The 25,354-nt window shown below is 42.5% G+C and overlaps 1 protein-coding gene across 1 annotated transcript in view; it reads left to right on the plus strand.

Annotated features, from left to right (window-relative positions):
- CACNA2D3 (calcium voltage-gated channel auxiliary subunit alpha2delta 3) overlaps window positions 1-25,354 on the plus strand; it is a 1,058,385-nt gene that overhangs the window by 712,955 nt on the left and 320,076 nt on the right. Inside the window, exon 13 of the mRNA XM_004368627.2 lies at window positions 8,920-9,053. Within this exon, the coding sequence (XP_004368684.1) occupies window positions 8,920-9,053 (134 nt within the window). The remainder of the gene's footprint in view (window positions 1-8,919; window positions 9,054-25,354) is intronic.

The raw sequence follows: 25,354 nt of genomic DNA on the forward strand, positions 1-25,354 counted from the left end.
TAAGAGTTCCAGTGTTTGAACTTTAGTGGAAGAAAGAAGATTCAGGGAAGGGTTTACAGGTCTCAGTTCCAGCTTTGGTGACTTAAGACAAAGTTATTTTAGTTGCAAACAACCAAAGTTGCTCCCTGAAATTAAAAAGAGGAGTGTTTGGAGAGAGTGGGGAGTGACTCAGAACCCAGGGTGGGAAGGGAATCATGTGTTTCATGAGGGTCCAGGGAGCTGTGTTTTTGGTTTTCTTTTTCTTCTTGGTTGCTTTCTGCATGTCCACTTCATTTCTTCTTCTCTGTTGATATGCCTTCACTGCTGTGATGTGTGCATAGCCGGAAATGGCTGCTCCATCGTATACATGCCCATCTGTCCACACAGCACAGTTGCTTTTCCTGTATTACTGGCAACGCATGATATTAGAACGGAGAGTTTCGAGACTGAGCAGCAACTACAAATTGTGCTTTCAAGCCACTCTCCCCCTAGAATAGAGATTATGGTGATCCAAACTGGGTTGTGTCTCTTTGTTGTTGTTAGCTGTCATTGAGTAGACGCTGACTCATGGTGACCTTATGTATAGCAGAACAAAACGTTGCCTGGGGCTATGCCATCTTCATGATCTTTGATATGTTTGAGCCCATTGTTGAAGCTGTTGTATCAGTCCATCTCATTGAGGGTTTACCTCATTTTCATTGACCTTCTGCTTTACCAAACATGATGTCCTTTTCTAGGACTCTACTCTTGCTGTAATCAGTTTTAGGCAGGGATAAGCTCATGGGAAAAAATATCTATATAGTCTACTGGGGCTCAGCTGTGCAGTGGATGGGTGGGTGGGTGTGGGAAGTTCTCAGAGAATAGGTGCATAGCCAGGCAAATAAACCTCTACCCACCTTCCTCTTTGCTTGGCGTTGTCCTTAATTATCTGCTTATATTTGGAACAATCATTTAAGCAAGTCTCAATTTCCTGGTGTAAAAATGAAGCACTGCATAGAAGATTTTAAAAAATTCCTTGTAGCTCTAAAATAATACTTGCTACAATTATTTTAGTTTATTGGGTTTACTTGCTTCACTAAAAGTAGCGGTAATTCTGCTTGTCTCAGATTAATGCACTTGACTTCATTTCAGGGGGAAATACAGGAGAGAGACAGGCATGAGGAGAGGGAGGCTGAGTGGATCCGAGATTTCCTCTGTGCAAAGAGGCCATTCTTGAAATAAGTTTTGGAACTCGGTTGGCATTTGAAAAACCTGAGTGATCTACACTTTTCCTCATTTTTTCCTTTGTTCTGTGGTCTTAAAAAAAAAAAAAAGTTCCCTTCCATCTCCTTCTTTCTTTCTTTTTTTTATTTTGCTGTTATTCTTGCCACATCAGATTGCAATTCTTCCCATCAGCTAGTATGCATTTAGTCATGGGTTATTGTTTTTAACCACTGTCTGTGTCCAGCTGATGAAAATTACTCAGATTGAAGTCTTGTCTTAATCAACTAATATTACACCATAATTTAGTTTTAGTCATTGTTTATAAGAATCTTTGAAGCATCCTTTTGAAAACAACTTAGTGAACTCAGACTATTTTGGGGCCTGGCTATAAAATAGAGCCCTTTAAATTTATAAGTTTGGAGTAAAGCAACTTGAAAAATCCAAGGAGGTAATAATAGCTGGTTAGCTGGATGGGCTGCTGGATTCCACAGTGATTCTCCTTTCTTCCTGTCCACATCTAGTCATCTCCTTCCCTGCCAGAGTCACTCCTTCTCAGTAGCTTTACCTTCCTCGCCCTGGGAATAAAATGCTATTGTTTGTCAGTCTTCAAAGTAGCAGTTGCCATTGAAATGCTAGGTTGGAGTCGTCTGTGCCCATATAAACATGGGCTTCATGTAGCGTCACTTGTGGGGTTTTAGACCACGCAAAGTCGGTAAGCAAGTACTAGTGTATGGTCATTAATTAAATCATTGTTTATAGTCTTAGATTTCTATAACGTGGAGGCAGCGTAACATTTTTCATCTCAAGTAACATGAGGTCCAGAGTGGCCCCCCTTACATATTTTAGCCCTGACTCAGCCAGGTTCTTCAGTGAAATGAAGCATTAACATTCAGGGACCAGAGCTGACTCAAGCAGAGCTCAAGGAGGAGCTAGTGGGCTGCTGGAGTTGACCTGGCCACAGGGTGACCCTGGGAAGGAGCAGGAATTGGCTGGGCCAGCTCATAGTCCCTGGGTCGGTGGTCAAGGACTTACTATCTGTGCAGAGCTTCTTGCTTGGAAGCTGGTAGCCGTGGAGACAGTTCTCAGTCAGTGGGCCTCAGATACTTTCTTGTAGAAATGGATGTCTGGAGACAGTCATATCCCTTACAGGAAGTTCTCTGCCTCCTCCAATCTAATAGCAAAATCCAGAGAGGCTTGGAACTGATTGGTTTGTTTCATTTTATGCATAACTAGGTCATCTCTTGAGGGAACCAGTCGTAATGAGGCAAAGCAGCAAGCCATTTTAAATACATTAAAACAATCATTGCCACTGTAGAATGGCTTGTGGAATTCTGTATTCACACTATTGGACAAACAAGTGAACTGGGAAAATAAAAAAGAGAGGCCGGCTAGCCCAGATATTCCATAAAATCATGATGACCTTCTCTAATGTTCAGTGTGCCAAGATTTTAAATAAGCACTGGCTGATTCTCCTTCAGAAATCACAGTGGATGGAGAATTTTCCAGCTGTGCAAATAAAGGGCCTCAGCGTTTAGGGCAAATGGAAGCACTGCATACATCTCTCGGTTGTCTGCTTACATTGTCCCTTTCTAATGATTTAATGGCCATTCTCTCCTTGTTTGAAGAGAATTGGTGGCCTGAGCCCTGCCCTCCCTAGAAGCCCAGACCCCCCTAACTTTTTCTAGTAAAGACATTTTTAGTTACTGTATACCTTTCCAAGTGTCATGTCCCCCAAAAGATAGTCTCAGATTTATGAGACCGCATGGGTTGTAGGTGGGGGTATGGGAAAAATGGCAATTACAACATTGTACTATTTCAGAACTGGTACAGAAAGGCAAAAATGGCAGGTATTCAAAAACGTTAGTATAGTTCTTTGGGTAGATTTCATAGAACATGAGAATTTGAGTGGAAAGGGTAAGAGTGATGAAGATGATGATGTTGTTAATAGCAACAAAGAATGGCTAACTGCTCCTTAAGCACCAGGCAGCATGCAAAGTGCTTAATGTGTACTGTGTCTCTTGACCCTCATGCAAACTCTGTAAGGTGTGTGCCGTAATTAGCTTTATTTAGGAGGAGGAAACTGAGGCTCATTGAGACCAGCACCATGCCCTAGGTTAACCACATAGCAGATTGCAGAGTCAGGATTCAAACCCAGTTCATCCAGAGCAAGAGCCTGAACTCTGTGCCTTTAGATTGTTTTCTTCTTTGACCTTTTATTTTTAACATGAAATTCAAAATGTAACATATTCACAGAGGAAAAAGGCTTGTTCCTAATTCTGAAGCTTGGGCTAGTCCCGGATAGTTTCAGGAGCCTGGTTCTCCAGGTGAGCACATGCCGGCCTGAAGCTGCGGGAACCCTGCCCAAGTAGTCAGCCTCCCTGGTTGGTTCCTTCCAACTCCTCGGACATCTGCCCTAGAGTACCCGGGGCCCAACAGACCTCCTGCTCTCTTGCTTGTTCTTTTGTTAAAGGAAATGTACAGGTAGAAAGCTGCTTTTCAATTGTAATTCTTTTTCTACAAAAATAAGTGGTTTTCCAATAGTGTGTGATATTGACAGAGAGGAGAAAAATGGGGCAGGATATTGTGAGGATCTTTCAGTAATACTGTCATTCCATAGGGCGTGCAGCCCAGGTTGTACCCTACACTCTACTTTCCACATGAATCCCCTTTCCCAGATCGTTGTCCCACAAAGAATGAAATCCGGACACTAGATTTCTTGCTTCCAGCTGGCTTATTTAAGAGGGGATAGGGTCTTTGAAGAGGCTCAAGGGGAGCAGTGTTCATCAGAAAGTGGAGTGAGGACTGACTTCACCATGTTGAGTAGACAGCAGGGTCTCTCCACTGGGAAGCAGACTCCTAAAGCCACCAGATCTGGTGTCATTGCAGAGCAGAGTATTAAATGATGTGTCGATGGAGCACCTCATGCAGAGGCAGCTTTTAGACAAGGAACTCTTAAGAAATACGAAAGTGAGGGTGGTACGATCTGAGAAATGCAAAGCACCAGGCTGCATATGGTCCATCACAGTGAGTAGTTGTAACCCAGAGTTCATAGAAGGAGCTCTGTGAGGGAATAAGGTAAATAAATGGATGTGATGTAGAAAAATGAGCAGCCCGTTTGTAATAGGTGGCTAATTTCAGCATTAATTACTCCTTGGTAATTACTGAGTGATTGCTGATTCTGCTTTCTTACATGATATATGAAGTCCAGAAAGGCACGTTAAAGAAGAGAATAAACATTCAAAAGTTAGAATGTAAGAGAAAAAAGAGAGAGAGGAGGGGAAGGGCAAGCAGCCAGCTCGGAGAATACAGAGGGAAAACAAGGGAAGCTTCTATGGTTACAGCCAGAGATCCAGCCCTCAGCACTTCCTATTATCCATCAAAAAGTACATTTGCTAACCAAAACTTGGATGAAAACATTTAAGCACAAAAAAGACCCTTTCAGAAAGGTTTACATTTTCATGGGTTGGGGTTAGATGATCAAATTTGCATAAGGTTTCCAGTATATATTATTAATAACATTTTAATAATTTCATCTCTTCTTACCTTTTATGCTTCTACGTCCCTAGTCTCAATATTGAAACATAAGTGAAGACTGTGTCCTGGGTTTTGAGTAGACTTTTGGTGCTAACTATTGAGCATCTGCCAGGAGCTGCAATGGGTGATCATGTATTTCCTCATTCCCCTCCCCTCCCTTTTCCAGCCACATAGACACGAATAGCCCATCAGGGCGCCTGCCTGTAGGGGGAGCTCTGAGCAGCCAGACTTGTCCTTTCCCAACACAAAGAGGCAGTGGCCTTGGTAGTTAAGAACAAAAGTTTTAGAATCAGATGAACCTGGGTTTAAATTGATCCTGGACAAATTACAGGACTCTCTGAATTTCCATGTTCTCTGCTGTAAAAGGGGCACACAAGTTGGGCTGCTGTGAGGCCCAGGTGTGGAAAGGCGAGGTGAATCATTAGGACGGTACTGGTCAGCCAGAATTCCTGACCCAGTGGCTGTTCACGCGTTACTAATGGAACCTGCATGGAAATACTGCTCCAGACAAGACGGTCACCAGGCCCTGCTTACACAGAGCTAATATGACGGTGGAAGAGAAGATAGTAAACAAGGACCTTGGTGAGGAATGGATCCTCTGAACAAACTGAGACAAGGTGGTATGAGAGGGAGCGACTTCAGGCAGAGTGGTCAGGTAAGGCCTCTCGGAGCTGAGATCAGAACGAGAGAAAGGAAAACCATTTGCTGTGGAGTTGGCCCACATCACAGTGACCTCATGTGTGTCAGAGTAGAACTATGCTCCACAGAGTTTTCAATGGGTGGTTTTTCAGAAATAGATCGCCCGGCCTTTCTTCTGAGGTGCCTCTGGGTGGACTCCAACCTTCTTTAGATGAGCAGCTGAGCATGTTAACTGTTTGCATCACCCAGGGACTCTGATAAGAAATCATCCATGGAGACACTGGGAAAAGGGTGCTCGAGGCAGAGGATACAGTAAGTGCAAAGACACCAAGGGGGAAGTGAGCTTGACGTGAAAGAAAGAGAAAGAAGGCCAGTGAGCTGAAGCAACAAGCAAGGGGAGGATGGAAGGGATGTGTGGTCACCCAAGTGGACGAGGAGCCGTTGAGACAACATCCTGGAGGCCAGTGTAAATTTGGATTTTACTCTTACTCCAAATAGAAGCTATTGTAAATTTTCAAGCAGGGAGATGATGATCTGTTTTGTATTTGTAGAAAATCCCTCTGGCTGCTGTGAGGAACCTAGATAACAAGGAGGGGAATTTGTGGGAAGGCTATTGTATTTTGTATGAGAGATGTTAGAATCGTAGAACAGGGTGGCAGCAGTAGAGATGGGGGAGTGGGTTTTAGATGTATTTGGAGGTAGAGCCAAACGAGCATTCTGGTTGATTAGATATGGAACTGAGGGGCCTGAGGGAATGATGGTTGTCAAAGATAATCCTTATATTTTTGGCCTAATTGGGCAGTGGTGCCATTTGCTGAGATGGGGAAAACTGGGGGAGGAATGGGTTTGGGGAGGGAAATCAAGAGTTGGCTTTGGACAAGTTCAGTTTGAGAATCCTGTTGGGCATCCCTGGAGGGAATGGTATACAGTTGGCCATAGATTTGTAGCTCTGGGGAGAATTCAGCTCTTTGTAACTTTTCAGCTTTTTGACTATGATAAAGCGAGGCCAAGTGAGGATTATCTCTCAGCTCAACCTCCTTCCAAAACTGAGATTGTTTTTCCTTCCCACTCCCTCTCTTCTTAATGATCTGTCTCTCCCATCCTCCTTCTTGTATTCATCTCCTTCCTTCTCATAGGCATGAATTTGGAAAACCCAAATCAGGGATTTTTACTGTTGGCTTTGAGGATTAAATGTGAAACTACAGACGATGAAGACTAACTCCTAAGAGATGCTGTCTGTACTGTACATTTAGCACAGGAGTTCAAACAGAAATTGCTCTACACTACGAAACACTCATCCATTTACCCCAAAGTGTTCCGGAACCGTCCTTCTGTCTCTTTCTCTTATCAGCCTTCTAGCACCTCTCTTGTCCCCAGGTTCGTGCTTGTCCCTCTAAGACCCTTCAGGAAGAGTCCAAGGTTTGTTTACTGAAGAAGAAGAAATGAAATGTTTTCTTCATCAAACACTCATTGCAGCCACCGTGCGTGGAGAGATCAGAACTGTGCCTCCAAGAGGGGCCGTTTAGGAGGCTTACAAGAGCAGTGTCCCAAATGGGTCTCCCTAACTGTGGCACCTGGCCTCTGGGGTGCGCAGAAGCCCTGCTCTGGGCTGTGATGCTGACAGATGCTCTCAGCCTGTTCCTTTGAGGCCTTGTGTTTCTCCTGAGATGGGTGAGGCTCTAGCCCTGACCTGCAGGGTGGGGCCAGCAGGAGTGACAGTGCATGCTAATTAGCACTGTGCAGAGCTGTCATCAGGAAACCAGAAGCCACATGGTCCCAACCTGGTTTGGGGCTGGCACACCAAATTCAAACCAGCTGATCTTTGTTTGGGAGTGGTCTGGGAGGGTCCTGACCCTTTCTGGACAACAGGAGGGCTGGTGTTCCCTTACCCTGAGCCCTGTTTAGGCACCGTGAGGCTCTATGACCAGCGCGGCAAGGGCTGCAATCCATCTGGCTTGAGAGCTGTGTGTACCCTCCTTGATTTGTTTGGCAAGCAGGAAATGGCATGAGCATAGTTATAAATGCCCCCGTTTAGAGGCACGGGGAGGAATCATGAATCCATGCGCTCCTGCTAAAAATCCTTCTGTGACTACCTTTAGGATAAAGTCTGAACTTCTTCCCAAGGTTCTCCTGCTAATTTCTCTACTCTTATAGCACCCACCTTCCACCCTCACTCCCCTCACTCCATCCTCTAGCCATTCTGGGCTATTTTCAGTTCTTAGAAGGGGACTGGCTCGCTCAGATCTTGAGACTTTGCCTTGAACTCCTTGTGCTAGACACACTCTTTAACCCCTCTTCATTTAGCTAACCAGTTTTCATCCTTCAGCTCCATCTTCACTGATGCTTGCTGTGTGCTTTAGCTTAATACTGATTACACTACTTGTAGCCATTTGCTTATTTGGATCTCGCAGGCCCCATGAGGACAGGGACCTTGGTTATCTTGTTCATCCTCACTTCCTCGTGCCAGGCAGCTAGAAAGCCTTCCATAAAAGTTTGAATGAAGGGCTCTGTCCTGGTGATCCAAGCCTGTGCTTAGTTCACCTTTTCCCTTTCAATAGCTCCTAACTATAGCAAAACCAGCAGGACCCCAAGCTGAAGAGAGACATAGTGGTGCCCTGGAACTCGAGATCAAAATTGTGCCTCCATCCTGAAGACAATAGCGTGGTTAGAACTTTCTTTCTGCTGCTTAGAAGCCTGTTTTCCCAGTGTATTCAAAAAACAAGTCTGGTGACCACATCAGGGTGTATGCTGGAATGTCTAAGTGAAAGCCACAGATGATAGAGACTCATATGCCTGGATTCTACTTCTCTCTTTGCCACCTGATACCTGTAAGAACACAGGCAAAACACATATTCTCAGCTGGCCTCGGTTGCCTTACCTATAAAATGGACATGATAATCCCCAGCTCATCCTGTTGTCAAGAATAAATGAGTCAAAGCTTATGAAGTATTTGGTATATTTTGTGGCACTTAGTAAGTACCTAATAAATCACAGGTATTATTGTTATAGTTAAAATATAAAAATGGGATATCCTTTGATTTTTCCCTTGGAAACGAACTCACGAAAGTGAAAAAAATACATTATGTGATGGCATGTAGAGAGGATTTCCTTTTCTGCCAGGGAGGTTATATAAATGTATACTATACCAGTGTGCATGTGTGTGTATGTGTGTATCAGCTCAGAATCGACTTGATGGCAGTGGGTTTCAATAGATGTGTATATATATGTGTATGTGTGTATATATATGTATGTGTGTGTGTATATATATATATATATATATATATACAGCTGGAAGATATTTTTGAAAAAGTTGACAGAGTTTCCTTCTAGGAGATAACCTTGTGGTTGATTTTAATTTTCTTCCTTCTGCTTGTGTATATTTTCTGTATTACTCATGAAGTGGATTATGATGGAGTGGAGATTTTTAATGAAAAATTTTAATGAAGAATTTTAATGAAAAAGAAAGGAATTAGCTAGAGATTAAGAAAGCATGGCGTATGCATGCTCCCCAGTTTCACGTCTTCCTGTCTGTTACTAAAGTTGGCACTCCTTGGGTTTTGGCAGGATTTTTCACCCAGATCTCCACCTTGGCTGATGTGCAGGAAAATGTCATGGAGTACCTCCACGTGCTCAGCCGGCCCAAAGTCATCGACCAGGAGCACGATGTGGTGTGGACCGAAGCTTACATCGACAGCACTGTGAGTCCACGGGGCCCCTGGAAGAGAGGCTGAGGGGTTAACCTCATCATGGGGTTCATTTGAGAAGAGGGCAGTTGCATCAGTATTCCCCAGTTATGGGGTCCAGTGTCAGTTTTCCATGTGTTACGCTGTTCGCACTGGTCACCTTGGCAAGCAAGGCTGGTGAGAAAGCGTAGTCTTGGAGAGTAATAACAGGCGCTCTGAAAGGTGTCTGATCATCATGGAAAGCTCGCTGTTTGATTCTGTCTTCTCTCCTTTTTTTTTTCCCTTTTCCACATGTGTAAAGTTCTGTCAGTGTATCGGTGATTATAGACATGTTCTTATGTTCAGTCCCTGCTGTGTAGAGAGACCCAGCCCTACTTATCAATCTCTGCGTCTCAATTTGTGAATGAGCCCTGCTTGGCTTTCACAACCAGTCGGAGCCCTAGAGGCAACGACTGCATTTTCTTCCCTTGGAGAAGTGAGAATACCCTGGAATGGTGGTTCCATAGGCACTAGATTGTTGTTTGAACTCTGGCCGTGGGATCATTCTAAATCTGAATTCCGAACAGAAGATTCTGAAGCTGAATTAGCTTAAAAGAAGGGGCTTTGTCGATCATCAAATAATGTCTCAATGGCTAGATTTCTTGTGTAATTTCAGGATAATTTTTCATGGTGATAATGAGTCTGATGGCAGTGATGTTTTTCATTTATTGATTGTAAATGCTCTCTCAGGCCATCTCCTTTGTCATTTTGTTGGGATTAATAGCACATTAATCACTGTAATCCAGACACAAGCTGTTCTTGGAGTTACCTTGATGGCTGTCGTGGGCCGGCTTTTCTCCCTGGGCTCTCCTATCCCTGCTGCGTTGCTGGTGGCTGCAGGCAATGCAGAGTGGGAACAGCATATGAGAACCCATCTTGGGGACTCCATGAGACAGTCCAGGCCACAGCAGACTTGTCCCCACTTTGATCTTAAAGTACACAGTGGGACCATGGAAATATGGGACCATAGAAATATCTCCTGGTCAAGAAGGGATGCCCCATCCCAGAAGATAACATCCTGAACAGAGATGGGTGTTGAGGTAAAAAACTCTCTCTGGTTGCAGAGAAACTTTTATCAGTTTCAGAGTCTGACCCCAGTTGGGTTTTGAGTCATGGAAGGAAGAAAAAAAAAAAAAAAAAAAAAACCCAGCTCCCCATTTATATTGGCATCGGATTAGCAACAACAATGGTTTCATCTTTTCTTCTTACATGTTAGCAAGGCAGGAAAACAGTGAAGATGAGGAGCATGGCTGGCCAGTATTGAAGTGACCAAGTAACCCAGTGGTTTTGGGTATAAATCCTAAACAGTTTGATCAGTCATTTTATTTGTTTCATAGGTTTAAAAAGATACAGGGCAGAGTCTCTATAACTAAAGCATTATGATACTAGCACCTGAATAGACAGATTAGTGGGATAAAAAGTATAAAAATAGACTCAACTCATGGCGGAATTTAGTATATGGTAAAGGTAGCACTTCAGAGCAGTGGGGCTGGGATGGACTTTGCAACAAATGCTGTTGAGAAAACTAGATGTTTAGGAAAAGATAAAATTAGTTCTATTCTTCACATCATACCCAAGAAAAAAAGCCAAGTGGATTAGAGATTTAAAATGTTAAAAAAAAAAACACCATACAAACACAAGAAGAAAACCTGAGTGAATTCCTTTATGACCTGGATTCAGGAAAAAGGCTTTTTACCAGTGACTCCAAAATTTAGATGCAATAAAGGAAAAGATAAATGGATTTGACTACTTGTAAATAAAAAAGACAAACTCAAAATAAGGAAAATGCAAATTAAACGGTAGTGAGATCGCATTTCTCAACCATCAGAGTGTGAAAAATTTAAAAGCTTAACTCTACACCCTGCTGGTGAGGCTGTGGGAAAAGAGACCCTTTCCTATGATGCTGGCAGGAATACGGGATGGAGCGGTCCTATGGCGGGGAATTTGGCCACTTCTAACTCAACTACATTTGCATTTACCCTTTGACCCACATCACCACTGGCTATGAATCTCTTAACAATATGAAAGTACATACGCACCAGTGTACTCATTGAGCATTCTCATAATGTGGAAATACTTGGATAAACTATGGTACAATGTTAAAAAAAAGTATGAGGAGAAACTCTACTGGTTGATACGGAATGATTTTCAGGTTATACTGCTAAGTGAACTGAGCAAAATGCGAGAGTATATACAGTGTGGCAGCCAGTTTCCGTAAAGATTACCTATTCCGTAAAGAAACCCTATGGGGCCGTTCTGCTCTGTCGTGTAGGGTCACTATGAGTCAGAATCGACTAGAGGGCAATGGGTTTTGTTTTTTTTGGCTTATATAGTGGGAGGGACCAGAAAACATCTTGAGCGGGTCAGCACAATTAGCATCACCAGCGAGAGGTATATGGTCATCGTGTGCCTCCAGAGAAGAACATAGAACACTTCGGTAGTTTTCTGGCTGGGGGTGTGTAACCTGAAACTCATGGCAAGAGAGAGGATAAAGCTTTGTATTAATGTAATGCCTTTTTTTAGATAATATTAATCACTCTAATCAATTGTTTTAGATTTACTAATTATTTACATAGATGGATGGATAGGATAGGATAGATAGATGGCTACCATCGCGTTGACTCCAACTCATGGTGACCATATGTATGATAGAATGAAACCTTGCCTGGTTCTGTGTCATTCCCACTGGCATGTTCGAGGCCATTATTGTGGCTGTTGGGCCAATCCACTGAGGGTTTCCCTCACCCTCGCTGGCCCTCTGTGGCACCAAACATGATGTCCTCCTCTAGCAATTGATCTTTCCTGATGACATGTCTAAAGCAAGTGAGTCAGACAATGTTCTATTGTGATCCATAGCATTTACATTGGCTAATTTTTGGAAGTAGATCCCCAGGCCTTTCTTCCTAGTCTTAGTCTGGAAACTCCACTGAAATCTGTCTACCTGCTGGTATTTGAAATATCAGTGGCATAGCTTCTAACATCACAGCAACATGCAAGCTACTGCAGTATGACAAACCAACATATTTATGTATATACTGAGGGGCCCTTTTTATCTTGGTTATGTTGTGAATCCTTTAGGGCTGGTGAGGACCTTGGGGATTCTCTCTTCCTCTTTCTCAGGCCTGTTAGGTGAGAAGAAGGAAGATGCTGCTCTGACAAGTGCCTCTCTGGCCAGCAAGCAGCAATCTCTTCAAACTCCTCTTCTAGGCCTGGATTCTACCACGGTGAGGACAAAACTCCTCTGTCATTTATGGTGTTGTTAGGTGCCATCAAGTTGGTTCTGACTCAGCAGTGACCCTGTGTACAACAGAATGAAACCCTGTCTGGTCCTGTACCATCCTCACAATCATTGCTATGCTTGAGCCCATTGTTGCAGCCACTGTGTCAGTCCATCTCGTGGAGGGTCTTCCTATTTTTCACTGACCCTCTACTTTACCAAGCATGGTGTCCCTCTCCAGGAACTGGTCCCTTCTGATAACATGTTCAAAGTATGTGAGACAAAGTCTCAGCATCCTCGCTTGTAAGGAGCGTTCTGGCTGTACTTTTCCCAAGACAGATTTGTTCCTTATTGTCATGATGTTGCTTATTTATTGGTCCAGTTGTGAGGATTTTTGTTTTCTTTATGTTAAGGTGTAATCCATACGGAAGGCTGTAGTCTTTGATCTTTGTCAGTAAGTGCTTCAAGTCCTCTTCACTTTCAGCAAGCAAGGTTGTGTCATCTACATAACACAGGTTGTTAATGAGTCTTCCTCCAATCTTGATGCCACGTTCTTCTTTGTATAGTCCAGCACGTCTCAGATGATTTGCTTAACATACAGATTGAGTAAGTATGGGGAAAGGATACAAACCTGACGCACACTTTTCCTGATTTTAAACCGCACTGTATCCCCTTCCTGTGTTTGAATGACTGCCCCTTGGTCTACGTGCAGATTCCACGTGAGCACAATTAATTCTTCTCTAATTTGCATTCTTCACAGTGTTATCCATAATTTGTTGGGATCCACACAGTTGAATGCCTTTGCATAGTCAATAATACAGTGTCATTTATACAGGGTCAAAGTCAGATGTGCATGTTGAACTCTTCTGCAGAGGCTAACTTCTGAGCTGAGCCCACCGACTTTGGAACCTCCAGAGGGTGAAGGATAGATTGGCAGTTGTTAACTCATGATTGTTCTGACACACATTTACACCCAGCACTGCCTTAATGTGACCCAGCTTGCAATAAGGAAAGAGACTACACTCAGGAGCATTTGGTATTGGGACTGGTGACCCCGTTTTAATAACCCAGTGTCCTGGTGAGGCTAGTAGTCCTGGAAATTTTTTGACATTTAAACAGTTAAATTGACTTATGTTCAGTAGCCACCTAAATTTATTAGAAAAACCTGGATTTGAATCCCACGTCTATTCCATACTAGCTCTGTGACCTTCAGAAAGTTACTTAGCCTCTTTGGGTGTTGTTTTCCTTAGTTACAAAATGGGGCTAAAACCCACCTTCTAGGGTTGACTATGAGAATTAAATGAGATGATGTCCATAGGTATCTGTGCATGGTAACCCCCGCAAAACCAAACCCATCACATGGTAGACATGCAATAAATACTAGCTATCGTCATTGCCCAACCCCAGGAAATCCAGTGTGGATTTATCTCCTTGGTTGTGGGAAGTTTTTAGAAATACTCTCCTTTCTTTGAGCTAGGTCTCACATGGTAACTACAATGCACCTTTTTGATGATAGAATTCAGTACATTGGAGGCACTGTTTGTTTGAGATAACACTTGAATTCTTAGGAATTCATTTTGCTCTGATTATGGGTAGCTGGTTGGGCACTCGTGGTCTGGGAGTTAGTGCCCAGGATCAGTGCTGCTGGCAAAGACAGGGTATTGTGCTGCAACAGCCAGGCACAGCCTTGTGGAGGTGAGCATCCGCTATCTGTCCAAGAAGGGGAAATATGGCAGGAGCCTTCTTAATTGACTCCCACGTAACTGACCCAGTGCCCTCTCTTTGCTCTGGCGCAGTTTGTGCCCGTTGCCCACAGCACCCTGGATGCTTGTTCTAGAAGGCCGTTCCAGCACCCAAAGCCTTCTTCTATCACCAAGGGTTAGTGTCTTCATTCCTAACCCTATTGAAGCCAGCTGCGATTTTGCTATCATAATTGCATAATTCAATTAAACATTATTTAAACCAGTGAATTATGAATGTGCAAAGAAAGTTATGCTTCTCTGAATATTTAGATGAATGTCTCGGGAAGACTGAAGAAAGATGCTGAAAAACTGCCACTGTGTTAAGTACGGGAAAAGCAACCCTAAAAGATTCGGGAAAAAATAAGTCTTTCCTACATTCAGAGGAAATTGATACTTAATTTTTATTCCTTTCTTTCTGTAAATTTACCTTGATTTGCTTGTTTTATCCCAGACGGATGTGGTAGATCAGGTGGCTGGGTGGGTGTCTGCACCCTGTCTTATTGCGCTTTGGTAGCCTCTGGGAGCTGTGTGGTCCATGGTGGAGAATGCCCTTCCCAACACAGAGGGGACGACCATTAATGGAGTGTGAGTAGCTGTGTTTCCCAGGTAGAACTGCAGACCGACTCTTGTGGTGGGTCAGCATTGCCTGGACAGCTGTATTAATCTTCTCTTGCAGTGTAATAAATTACCACAAACTTAGTGGCTTAAAGCCTCACAGATACAGTATCTCATAGAACACTTGATTCAACAAGTTTGCTTAATATGGTTCTAAAAGTCTTCTTTCTCCTTGATCATCTGGGTCATTAAGGCAAAAGGAATCCCTCTTTGCTTGACTCATGAGTTATTATGGCTGCAAACCCAGCAGCAGCAAATATAATTAGATAATTGATTTAATACTTAAATGAATAGCTTAAAACGACATGTGAGTATGGTGCTCTCCCTTTTTGTTAATTACATATTGATTCGCACAGTTCTGGGTCTAGACAAGCTCAAGATCAGTTTAGCTGTCGATAGAGCAGAGTTTGGATTCTTGCACATGAGATTCAAGGACTGTGTTTAACCAAGCCTCATTCTAGAATCTAGACTGGCAAAACTTTCCTTTCAGGACCCCATTCTCTCTGCCTGTTGCTACCAGTCTGATTAAACATTCTGTTTCCTGCTTGGCTGTTCTATTCAATTTGTTTTCCTGGTGAAGCCCAAATAAATGGATTAATTGTAACAACATTAATTATGTTTAATCTAATAAGATCTCATATATTAATTGGCAGAACAGTGAACATCAGAATTGTGGAATTCATAGGCTTCTCATCTGAATAGAAGTCATGCACAGTCATTATCTCCTAGGTGCAGACCGAAAAAAGTGATTAACAATGGAATTTGTTCCATTTTGTAAGCAAACGACTTGTGCTTTGCAGATGGGTCTTAATCAGCTTGGGAATGCTACCCAGCTTACTGTGCAGAGCAGAAGCAGCATCAAACTGAGGAAGCATCAGCACCCCCGATCAGCCCCTCCAGGGGAGTTTGCACACACCACAGTGACATGCAGAAGGGAAGCAGAAGAAATCTTTCCGGAACAGCAGAAATGTGACCATTTAAAATAATGAGAATTCCTTTCCAGGTCCTCCTGCCCCTGCCCGTTGCTAGTAATACAGTTCAGCAGGCAATTTGTAGGAACTTTCAAACCAATTTAGCTGCATTTGCAAATTGGACGGGTAGCCCTCCTCCTCACCCCCCACTAAGTCCAACTTGGAGAAAATGCCTTGCGTTTGATAAATTGCACGTTTGTTTCGGTTTCCCATCTAGGAATGGCACCTAGGCCATTAGGGTGATTGCTGTAAGCTACAGCATCTTACTGCCTAGAAGCAATTACTCAGAGGGCCAAAGCCCTTGTAAGGAAGCTGTTGGGGCTTAGAAACTGAATTTACAGTATTTTCACAAGACACTGCTGCATATCAAAGAAGCTCAAATCGTCAAAACAAAAAGACACACGTGAAGAGAAACATAAACCATCCTGCTGGGCTGTGGAACAGAGAACGCCGTCTGCGTTATATGGCATGGAGGAAACTGACTACACTGGGACCTCTCTTTCATAGCAGATGGGTTCATTAAATTTAATAGCCTCCAGAGCCTTTAGAAACCGCGGTACAAATGTGTGGCGCATGCTGTGACACTTCACTTCTGGCCCCACAGTCATTATAACTCTGGCACGGACTATAAATATTACGGTACTTTATTTCCATTGAAACCGATTACTATTATAATTATTTTTTTTTGCTAGGAGATGTTGATGTTAGAAATATGAGCACATTCCTGATTTTCGGTAGCATTTAGATTCTTCCAAATATTTTCTTCTTCCACTTGATTCTAGATTCTGTTAGTTTTGTGTGTGTGTGTGGTTTCGTTTTCTGAGATAGGCCTTTTTTTTTTTTTTGAGTTTGTGTTATAAAACTGAATCAATGGTATAAAATTACTATTTGCAGAAAAGATGTTATAACATTCTTATATGGATGACTGTCAACTAGTAGAAGGCTTAGGGCTGAATATGAAAAAGATTTTGGATTTCTGGTGTATAGTTCTTGTTTTTGCTATTATGGTTTAATAATTTGCAGTTGTCTGTAATGAAAGAACAGTCTCTATCTCCCATTTAGAAATGGATAAGAAAATTAAGCCTGAGTAATCATATAACATAATGAAGTATTCCGCACTTTGTTTACAAGTAATAGAACCCAACACAAAGTAGCAAAGGCCAAAAAGGAAATTTGTTGACTCTTAGAACCAGGATATCCAAGTATTTCTGTCTTGAGGCATGACTAGATTCAGACAAAAATCCAATATTATTTTGACTTGTCCCTTGACTCTTATTGGCCTAATTCCCATGCAGCTTCTCTCTACATGGTGGCAAAGATGGTTTCCACCATGCACCAGCTTTTATTCTCTTTATAGCTTTTTATTTCTTCCTTCCTCTTCCAGCACCTATATGAAGTCTGTGATTGGCCTGTTTGGGTCACAGCCCCACCCTGCAAGGTTAGATGGAGTTACTAATTGATGGCCTGAATCTCACACAGTGGAAAAGAAACCAGTACCAAAGGAAATTGAAACTTAGAGGACTGAGTAGTAACAGAGTCCTGCACAGAACTTTCCTGAAGAACCCAAAATTAATTCATCTCTAAGACCATGTATCGCATCAGTATGGTGCCACACTTTTAAGCAGTGAAGCCCTTTATCTAGGAAAATGATTCCATGGACCCTTGATGTATAAACATACAGAAACAGAATTACTCTGGTTGACATTGAACATGGATCCTCAGTTGTTCGGCCACTTCCTCAATAACTAGGGAGGCTCTGAAGTACTTTTTTGTTCCTTCTTGAAACTATAGAGTCTAGGTAGTATTCTAAATACTCATTCCATCAACCTTTGAGAATGGCAAAGTGGTATTCTCTGCTGTGGACTATCTGCTGTGCTGCTAAGTTTACAAGAAGATTCTGGGTTGATTCCAGTTAGGAAAGGTGTTTAGGGGATTAGAGGTTGTATTTATGGCTGTATGGAGCCCTGGTGGCACACTGGTTAAAAGCTCAGGCTGCTAACCAAAAGGTTGGCAGTTCGAATCCACTAGGAACTCGTTGGAAACCCTGTGGGGCAGTTCTGCTCTGCCTGTAGGGTCACTGTGGGTTGGAATCAACTCAGTAGCAATGGGTTTTGGTTTTTGGTCTGTGGCTGTATGAGAAAACCAAGTATTGGGAAGGTTATTATAATGACAATATTTTATAAAATCTGTGCCTTGTTTCTTCCTCATTACTGCAGATAATTGAAAGTTGGCTAACTATATTTGTATCTCCTCTTAGAAAACACTGCTTCTAAGAACCCACTCAAGCTGGAGGGAGTTTATTGGATAGATACAGGGGGAGCCTCAACAGGGGCAAGAACCATCATGGGAGTAGAAAAACATCTAGACCATACAGCCACACTCTTTGTTCTTTCTTTCTGGAGCCACATAGCCTCTGTGTTTTTTTTTTTTTTTAATGTCTGCGGGATTTTTTTACATTCTCTGCAGGCCAGTTCTCTTGGCTCCCCTCACTCATGGGTGAAACAGGATCTCCCCCAAGTCCTGGCTTTGTGTAATGTCCTAACTCAAATACCCAACAGAGATGGACTCAGGGTTTGTGTTTCTGAGTCCACACTCCTGAGCAAATTACATAACTCACCTACATGACTCAGTGTTCCTGTTGAGGTCAGATGTCTACTTCTTCTCCAGTCGGCAATGGCCAGGGATGGGTCATGTGACAGAGCAACCAGGACTTCAGGTAGCAGATTCTGTAGGAAAAGGCTGTTGGTAGGAGGAAATGACTGGAGTTTGAGAGAGTTGACATTTCTAGACCTCGGACTTCCTCTCTAAGGTTTCTGCAAGCTGCATCGCTGGCTGGGATCTGATACTAACTCTCAAGAACATATATTCTTCCCTCTTCTCTGAGCCCCAATTTCCTAGCCTCCCTTTAGCCCCAGTTGCTCAACAAGTACCCCACCCTACTTTTCTTCTTGATTTCATTTTCCGGACTCTTCCCTTCTTCCATGCTGCGTGGGTGGTAGTAAAACTTCCCCTTGTGCCTTCTGAGAGCTAAAGGAAGTATTTTCGCCACCACAATTGAATTGGTATTGCTTTTTCCCCCTCCACTGCCCAGATATTTGGGCTACTTGGATTCTCAGAGCTCATTCTCATGCTTTGACATGGTTCAGACTAAAATGAACACATTCCTCTTGTTACCAGCATGAAGAACAATTAAAATAATCCCAGAGAATCAGCCTGTGGTTTCCTGTCAGCTGCCAGTTTCTCTTCTCTTGCTGTACACAGGATTTTCTCCATCTGAAAGATTTGATTCTTTTATTCCGTAAGAAATATGGTGCCAACTATAAATGTATTGCCTATAAGGCCATGGCTCAAATCAAGCCGTTGATAAGAATATCTCAAGTGACCTGGACTCTTCAACTGCTTTCTGATTAAAAATAGCAGAGAACCACTTTTTTTGCTTCCTCTCACCATTCAAAGATTATTCCTTCATGGCCTTTCACAGCTGCTTGTGAGCGATATGGCGATTTGGGGCTCTTTCCAACCTTATTCTGCTGGTGATAACCTGCCCTCGTTAGATTTCCAGACCAAGGATGATGCTCAGTGCCAGTTCCCAGGGGAACATTCTCTCTTGTTCTGAACAAAGAAAGGAAAAGCAAAGACTGTAGTTTATTCAGACAAAAGGAACGTGTTTTCAGATCTATTTCCATTATGGTTAATCAAAAAATCTGGAACCTCAACATCTTTTCTGGTTCATGGAAACAGCTATTAAACACTCTTGTTTTCTCTTATAAAGTGATCAAATTATAGGTGGCCCGAGACGAAGCCAGGATGAAATACTCATTCCACAGACTCACTTAGCCCACTGTTAAAGGAACGTTTGTTTCCGTGTGCAGATCCTTTCCTTGAGAAGGTCAGGATTCAAATGCACCATTTGTCAGTTATCTCCCATAGTGCTCCAATGTCAGGGACCAGCGGGCAGGACTTTCTTTGTACCCTTAATGGCAGGGCCATCATGAGAGATGACTTTTTCTGTCTGCCTCTGAAAAACTTTTGAAGGGCCAATTTGAAAACGACTTTGCAAATAGTTAAGCTATTTCAACTATTAAATAATAAATATGCTCATCTAAATTGAAGATGGGATCATCACTGGCTCAGTACTTTCCCAAACCAAACCAAATCCATTGCTGTTGAGTAGATTCTGACTCATAGCAATCCTATAGGGGACAGAGTAGAACTGTCCCATAGGTTTTCCAAGGGTATAAAACTTTACAGAAGCAGACTGTCACATTTTTCTCATGCAGAGAGACTGGTAGGTTTTAATTGCTGACCTTTCAGATAGCAACCAAGCACTTTAACCAGTGCACCACTAGGTCTCCTCAGTACCCTCCAGGGGAGCCTAAATACAAGTTTGTTTTTTTTTAATTTTTTTTATTGTACTTTAGATGAAGGTTTACAGAACACATAGTTTCTCATTAAACAGTCAGTACGTATATTGTTTTATGACAATGGTTAACAACCCTACGACATGTCAACACTCTCCCTTCTCGACCTTGGGTTCCCTATTACCAGCTTTCCTGTTCTCTCCTGCCTTCTAGTCCTTGTCCCTGGACTCTTGTGCCCCATTAGTCTCGTTTTGTTTTATGGGCTGTCTAATCTTTGGATGAACGATGGACCTCAGGAGTAACTTCATTACTGAGTTAAAAGGGTGTCCGGCGGCCATACTCTCAGGGTTTCTCCAGTCTCTGTCAGGCCAGTAAGTCTGGTCTTTTTTGTGAGTTAGAATTTTGTTCTCCATTTTCTCTAGCTCTGTCCGGGACCCGCTGTTGTGATCCTGGTCAGAGCAGTCAGTAGTGGTAGCTGGGCACCATCTAGTGTACTGGACTCAGTCTGGTGGAGGCTGTGGTAGTTGTGGTCCATTAGTCCTTTGGACTAATCTTTTCTTCATGTCTTGTTTTCTCCATTCTCCCTTGCTCCCGAAGGGGTGAGACCAGTGGGGTATCTTAGGTGGCTGCTCACAGGCTTTTAAGACCCCAGACACTACTCATCAAGGTAGAATGTAGAACATTTTCTTTATAAACAGTGTTATGCCAGTTAAGCTAGATGTTCCGCAAGACCATGGACCCCACAGCCCTCCATCCAGCAATTCAGTCCTTCAGGGAATTTGGATGTGTCTATGGAGCTTCCATGACCTTTCCTTGTACAAGTTGTGCTGGCTTCCCCAGTATTGTGTACTGTCTTACCCTTCACCGAAGTTACCACTGACCCCAGTTTCTCTCTCAGTCTTCTCTTTCAGTGTGGTCTTTCCCCCTTCGTTGCTCCATCCAGCCTTACCTAATCACAAATTCACAGCCTCAAGAACCAACCCTAATGTTCTTTCATACCTAGACCACTGTACATGTTCTCTCTGCGAGAAGCAGTCTTTTCCTCCCACCCCAGCTGGCTACTGCTGGACTTATCCTTTGCTCTCAGTTTCATCATTACCTCTCCGGGAAGCCTTCTCTCACCCCTTCAGATCCACCTTCAGACTAGAGTGGGGACCTCGTGATGTGTTTCCAAGACACTTAACATCATCTTAGAATTATTTGTACTATATCAAAAGCTCCAGTTTTATTTATTATCCCACTGAACTGTAAACTCTTTGAAGTTGATCCACCAGCATGTTTGATTCCCTGTGTTGTCCCCAGTACAAGATTGGGCACATAGTAGGTGCCAAGAAGTACCTGGATGAGTATCCTAGAATCAAAATAGATTTTACACATTCTATAGTAGATTCATAGAATAAGTCTAGTAGAATCAAGATCAGCAGTGACATAGAGCAAGTACACACATGCTCAAGGAAACATTGAGGATGATGCCATTCTTACATGACAAATTTGAAACGTAAATATTTTTAGATTCTGTATGTTTCACAACTGTGAGGTAGGAAGGTCATCCTCTCTGACATTCCCTTGAGAATGTTGTATGTATATATTTGCTCAAGGTCATCTTTGTTATACACATGATCAGTGCATACATCTTCACTGCATGACTGGACTTCTCTTTCAGGTACCCAACCCCACCTACCCAGTGAAGCGTTGGCCACATACTTCTGATAGGTTTGATTTCATATGTTCGTGCTTTGAGGAGCTCGGAAAATGGAATCTGAATGGGAAAGGTAGTTTAACATTAGCTATGTCACCCTTAAGATAACATTGATGGTACTTTTGCCATATACAATGCCATGCCACAGAATTTCCCCACTGTTAAAATACAAGGGAATTAAAGAAAGAAAGAAAAAATAAAAGAAAGGTTTCGGCACTGAGAGAATCATTTGTGGTTGTTGGGTATATAATGGATATTCATCAACGCCTCAAAAAGAATCTCTTACGTTTGTCTCACCTTTACTGGTTTTCAGTACACACTGATGTATGTTACCTCCAAGTGTTTTGCCCTGGCAAGCAGAGCCCCGCCATTACCGGCCACTCTTCTTTACTCCCAGAACATCAGCTATGCTGGTGCCTTTTAGCTGCTTGAACTCCTTCCTCTGGGCTTTTGAGCATGCTGTTCCTTCTGAAATGGAGAGACTGCCATCCTCCTCACCTCTTCCCCGGGGTAGGGACCCTTTCCTGTTCTCCATTTCTCAGGTAAAATGTCACGCCTCACACCCCAGTTACTTTCCATGTCAGGTCTTTATTGGTTTCCTTTATAGAAATAGTGATCATTTGTAATTATTTTAATTTGTTGCTCTTACCTTTTCTTCTTTCTGATTTTTTTTTCAGGTCTTCCCAACAATAATATAAGGACTGGGGCAAAGTCTATGTTGTATTCCTATGACCCAGTACAGTGCCTGGTACCTGTAGATAGTCAGTTACTCTGTATTAACTCAGAGAGGCTAAGTGGCTTCTTCATATTCATACCGCTAGTCTCTTTTTACTACTCACTAGAGTGGGGTTGTTTCACACACTCTACACTTTTGCTAAAATGGTGCAAAGAGACACCAGTAGTTAACTACAAAGTAGATATTTGTGCCAAGATAGATTATGAGTCAGAATCGACTCGATGGCAACAGAACGGTCCCAGAGATGTAGTTATCATATTTGCCTTTCTATCAATCAGAGCTGAATGGTCAAGTTCAATCTGAAGCATTTGGTTTGTTTGAATGCTGGCTTCATCTACACGACAGCAGACACTGATTCTAGATGGAAGAACAGAGAACTGTTGGGGGCGAACTAGATTCTTTTTCTGCAGTGTTCCCTTTCTATGCTTGTTGTTAAAAGCAATATGTTTGGAAAAGGGTTGATTGCTTAAGGCACATTGTTTATATTATATTAGTTGAGTCTGATGGAAAAGTTCCTAACAGCGGTTTTCTTGCTAAAGATATGGTTTATGGATGAAGTGTGGAATGTGATTTTTTTTTGGTGGGTAGAGCATCGTCATAATTTAGGTGGACTCCAAAGAAACTTGATATTGGGAGAGACCAGGAAAAATATTCAGGTCCATGAAGCTTCATTAGCACTAGCGCTCAATTCTCTATCAAAATATAAATGCTGTCTGCTTTTTATTACTACTCTGATTCAGGCCAAGTTAATTACTTTGGGCCACATTGGAAAGAAAAATTTCCAGAAAGTCTGGTCCCTTGATAGAACGTTAGTTTGTTTTCTGAAGAAGATGCTAAGGAATCCTTAATGAATTAGCACTTGAGTATAACTTTTGCAACAGAATGCTAAGGGAATGAGGGGGAAGTATCATAGATTTTGGCAGCTGTTTGCCATCGTAACACTTGACAGTCTGCTTCTTATTTAGTTTTCTGTTATGTAAAAGCATGCAGTTCTCAAGTTAAGAAATACTGATCACTGCATGACAATACATATGTAACAAAACCGTACTGTGTTGAAAACACTCTCCTTTTAAAATGAGATTACAATTTCGTTATTAAAATGTGTGGATCTTTTTACTTCTAAAGTAATGTGGTTTTGTTAAACATAAGTTATTTAAAGGTTAAAATAATCTTAATTTTAACTATTAATATTATTAAGAACAGATTCTCAGCTGAGTACAACTGACTGCAAACGAGCAAACTTGGGAAAGAAAATCGGCGGCTGGGAATGCAGACACACATTGAGGGCTGCGTCTTGGCCACAGTATGGACGCTCACAGCAGCCTTTCTCTACATTGGCAGAACCATGCATATTTTCTAAGGCCTCTTGATTTCCCCAGGCTTCCTGGAATCTAGATCGAGTTTGTCAATTTCCCTTTCCCCTTGCCATGATAATCCAATGTGAGGCTGAATTATGAGCACTCAGAGCATATGGACTTTATGACCCTCTTATCTGGCTGGATTGCCCCTTCTCTGCAGTTGGTCAGCAAGCAGGAGAGTCTGTCCTTTGGCCACCATTGTTCTGGGGACACCTGTGGAGCTAGATGTAGTGTCATCCAGGTCATTGACCGGATGCTTGCTAAAGCTGTGGGTCACTCACTCTACTGGCACTAGGCAAAATGCAAGGGTGTCATAGTTTTCACTTTTTAGGAAATCCAGTTTAAGTTTCTGCTGTGAACAATCCCAAGCCAGTCAGGTGATTTCTAATTATTACACTGTCTCTGATAGCTATTGGTAGCCTCCAACATTTAGCAGTAAGGGGTATAAGTCCTCTCCCCTACAATTTTATTGCCGAGCTCTGATGAAAACAAGTCTCAGACAAATGCTGCTATCCATGCAAACATTTATTAACCAGCACGCACAAATAACAACTGTTCTGCAAACTCAAGCAGGTCCCAGCTCTTGGTCCTTTTAGGTGTTCTGATGGCACCTTGCATCAGAGCAAATACATTATTTGCAAGATACAGTTAACCTTCTATATGGACTCAGGAGACTGAGAAGCCTGAGTCAGCAGCTGAAGGCAGGGCTGTTTAAAAATCAAGCCTGGGGCACTATCCCTAGGGATAGAGGCCACTGAGCTCCCCAAGTCCCTCTGTGGGTCTATGCAGAGACAGACAGTCGCTTTGCAGTGTATCAGACCAATACCCATAGACACCTCTAATTTTACAATAAAAATTTGTATCTAATGTCCATGATGCATTATGATCATTGACAAAATCTCTGGTATTGATCAGATGTAAACAGCTACAGCATGTGTTGCCTTTTGATTAAATGGTAGCCAGGGTGTGTATTCCTGATTAGGGCAACTAACCACCTCTGAGGTATAGATTAAAATTAGCATACACGTTTATATCACACCATCTTTGCTAAAGCATTCGGCAGTAAGTTACATACCATGTAACAGTGCTGTATTATATACAGTCAAGGTTTCTTCTTTATGAAATGGAAGGGATAGTGGTGCTGATCTCATACAGTTATGAAGACTGAAGAAGATAACGTTTAGCATCATGCCAGGCACACGGGGGCTATTCCATAAATGGTAACTATTATTATCTAGAAGTTCAGAATAACATTACAACTTACGTTTCCTATATAGAGTCACATGGAGTGAATCCTGCCTTTGTTTTTATGGTGGAGCTTGCCAGATTCTGACACTGTCCAACAGAAAAGCTGGGAAGATTGGGCCATGCAGGGATTTTTATTTCCAGCAGAAGGGCACCCCTGATTGACCTTCAGTTTTTGCAGGCAGAAACCCTATTCTGGGTGGCGTGTCCAGCTTGTCTAGTCAGGAGGCCCCATGTCATACTTGGGAATTAAAAAAAAAAAAAAGCCCACGTCCACCATTGCCCCTCATTGTCTCAAAAGTCTTTATGGCTACATTACTTAGAAACAGAGTA

This window comes from Trichechus manatus, unplaced genomic scaffold (genome assembly GCF_000243295.1).
Source record: "Trichechus manatus latirostris isolate Lorelei unplaced genomic scaffold, TriManLat1.0 scaffold00001, whole genome shotgun sequence".
In the NCBI taxonomy this organism is placed as follows: Eukaryota; Metazoa; Chordata; class Mammalia; order Sirenia; family Trichechidae; genus Trichechus; species Trichechus manatus.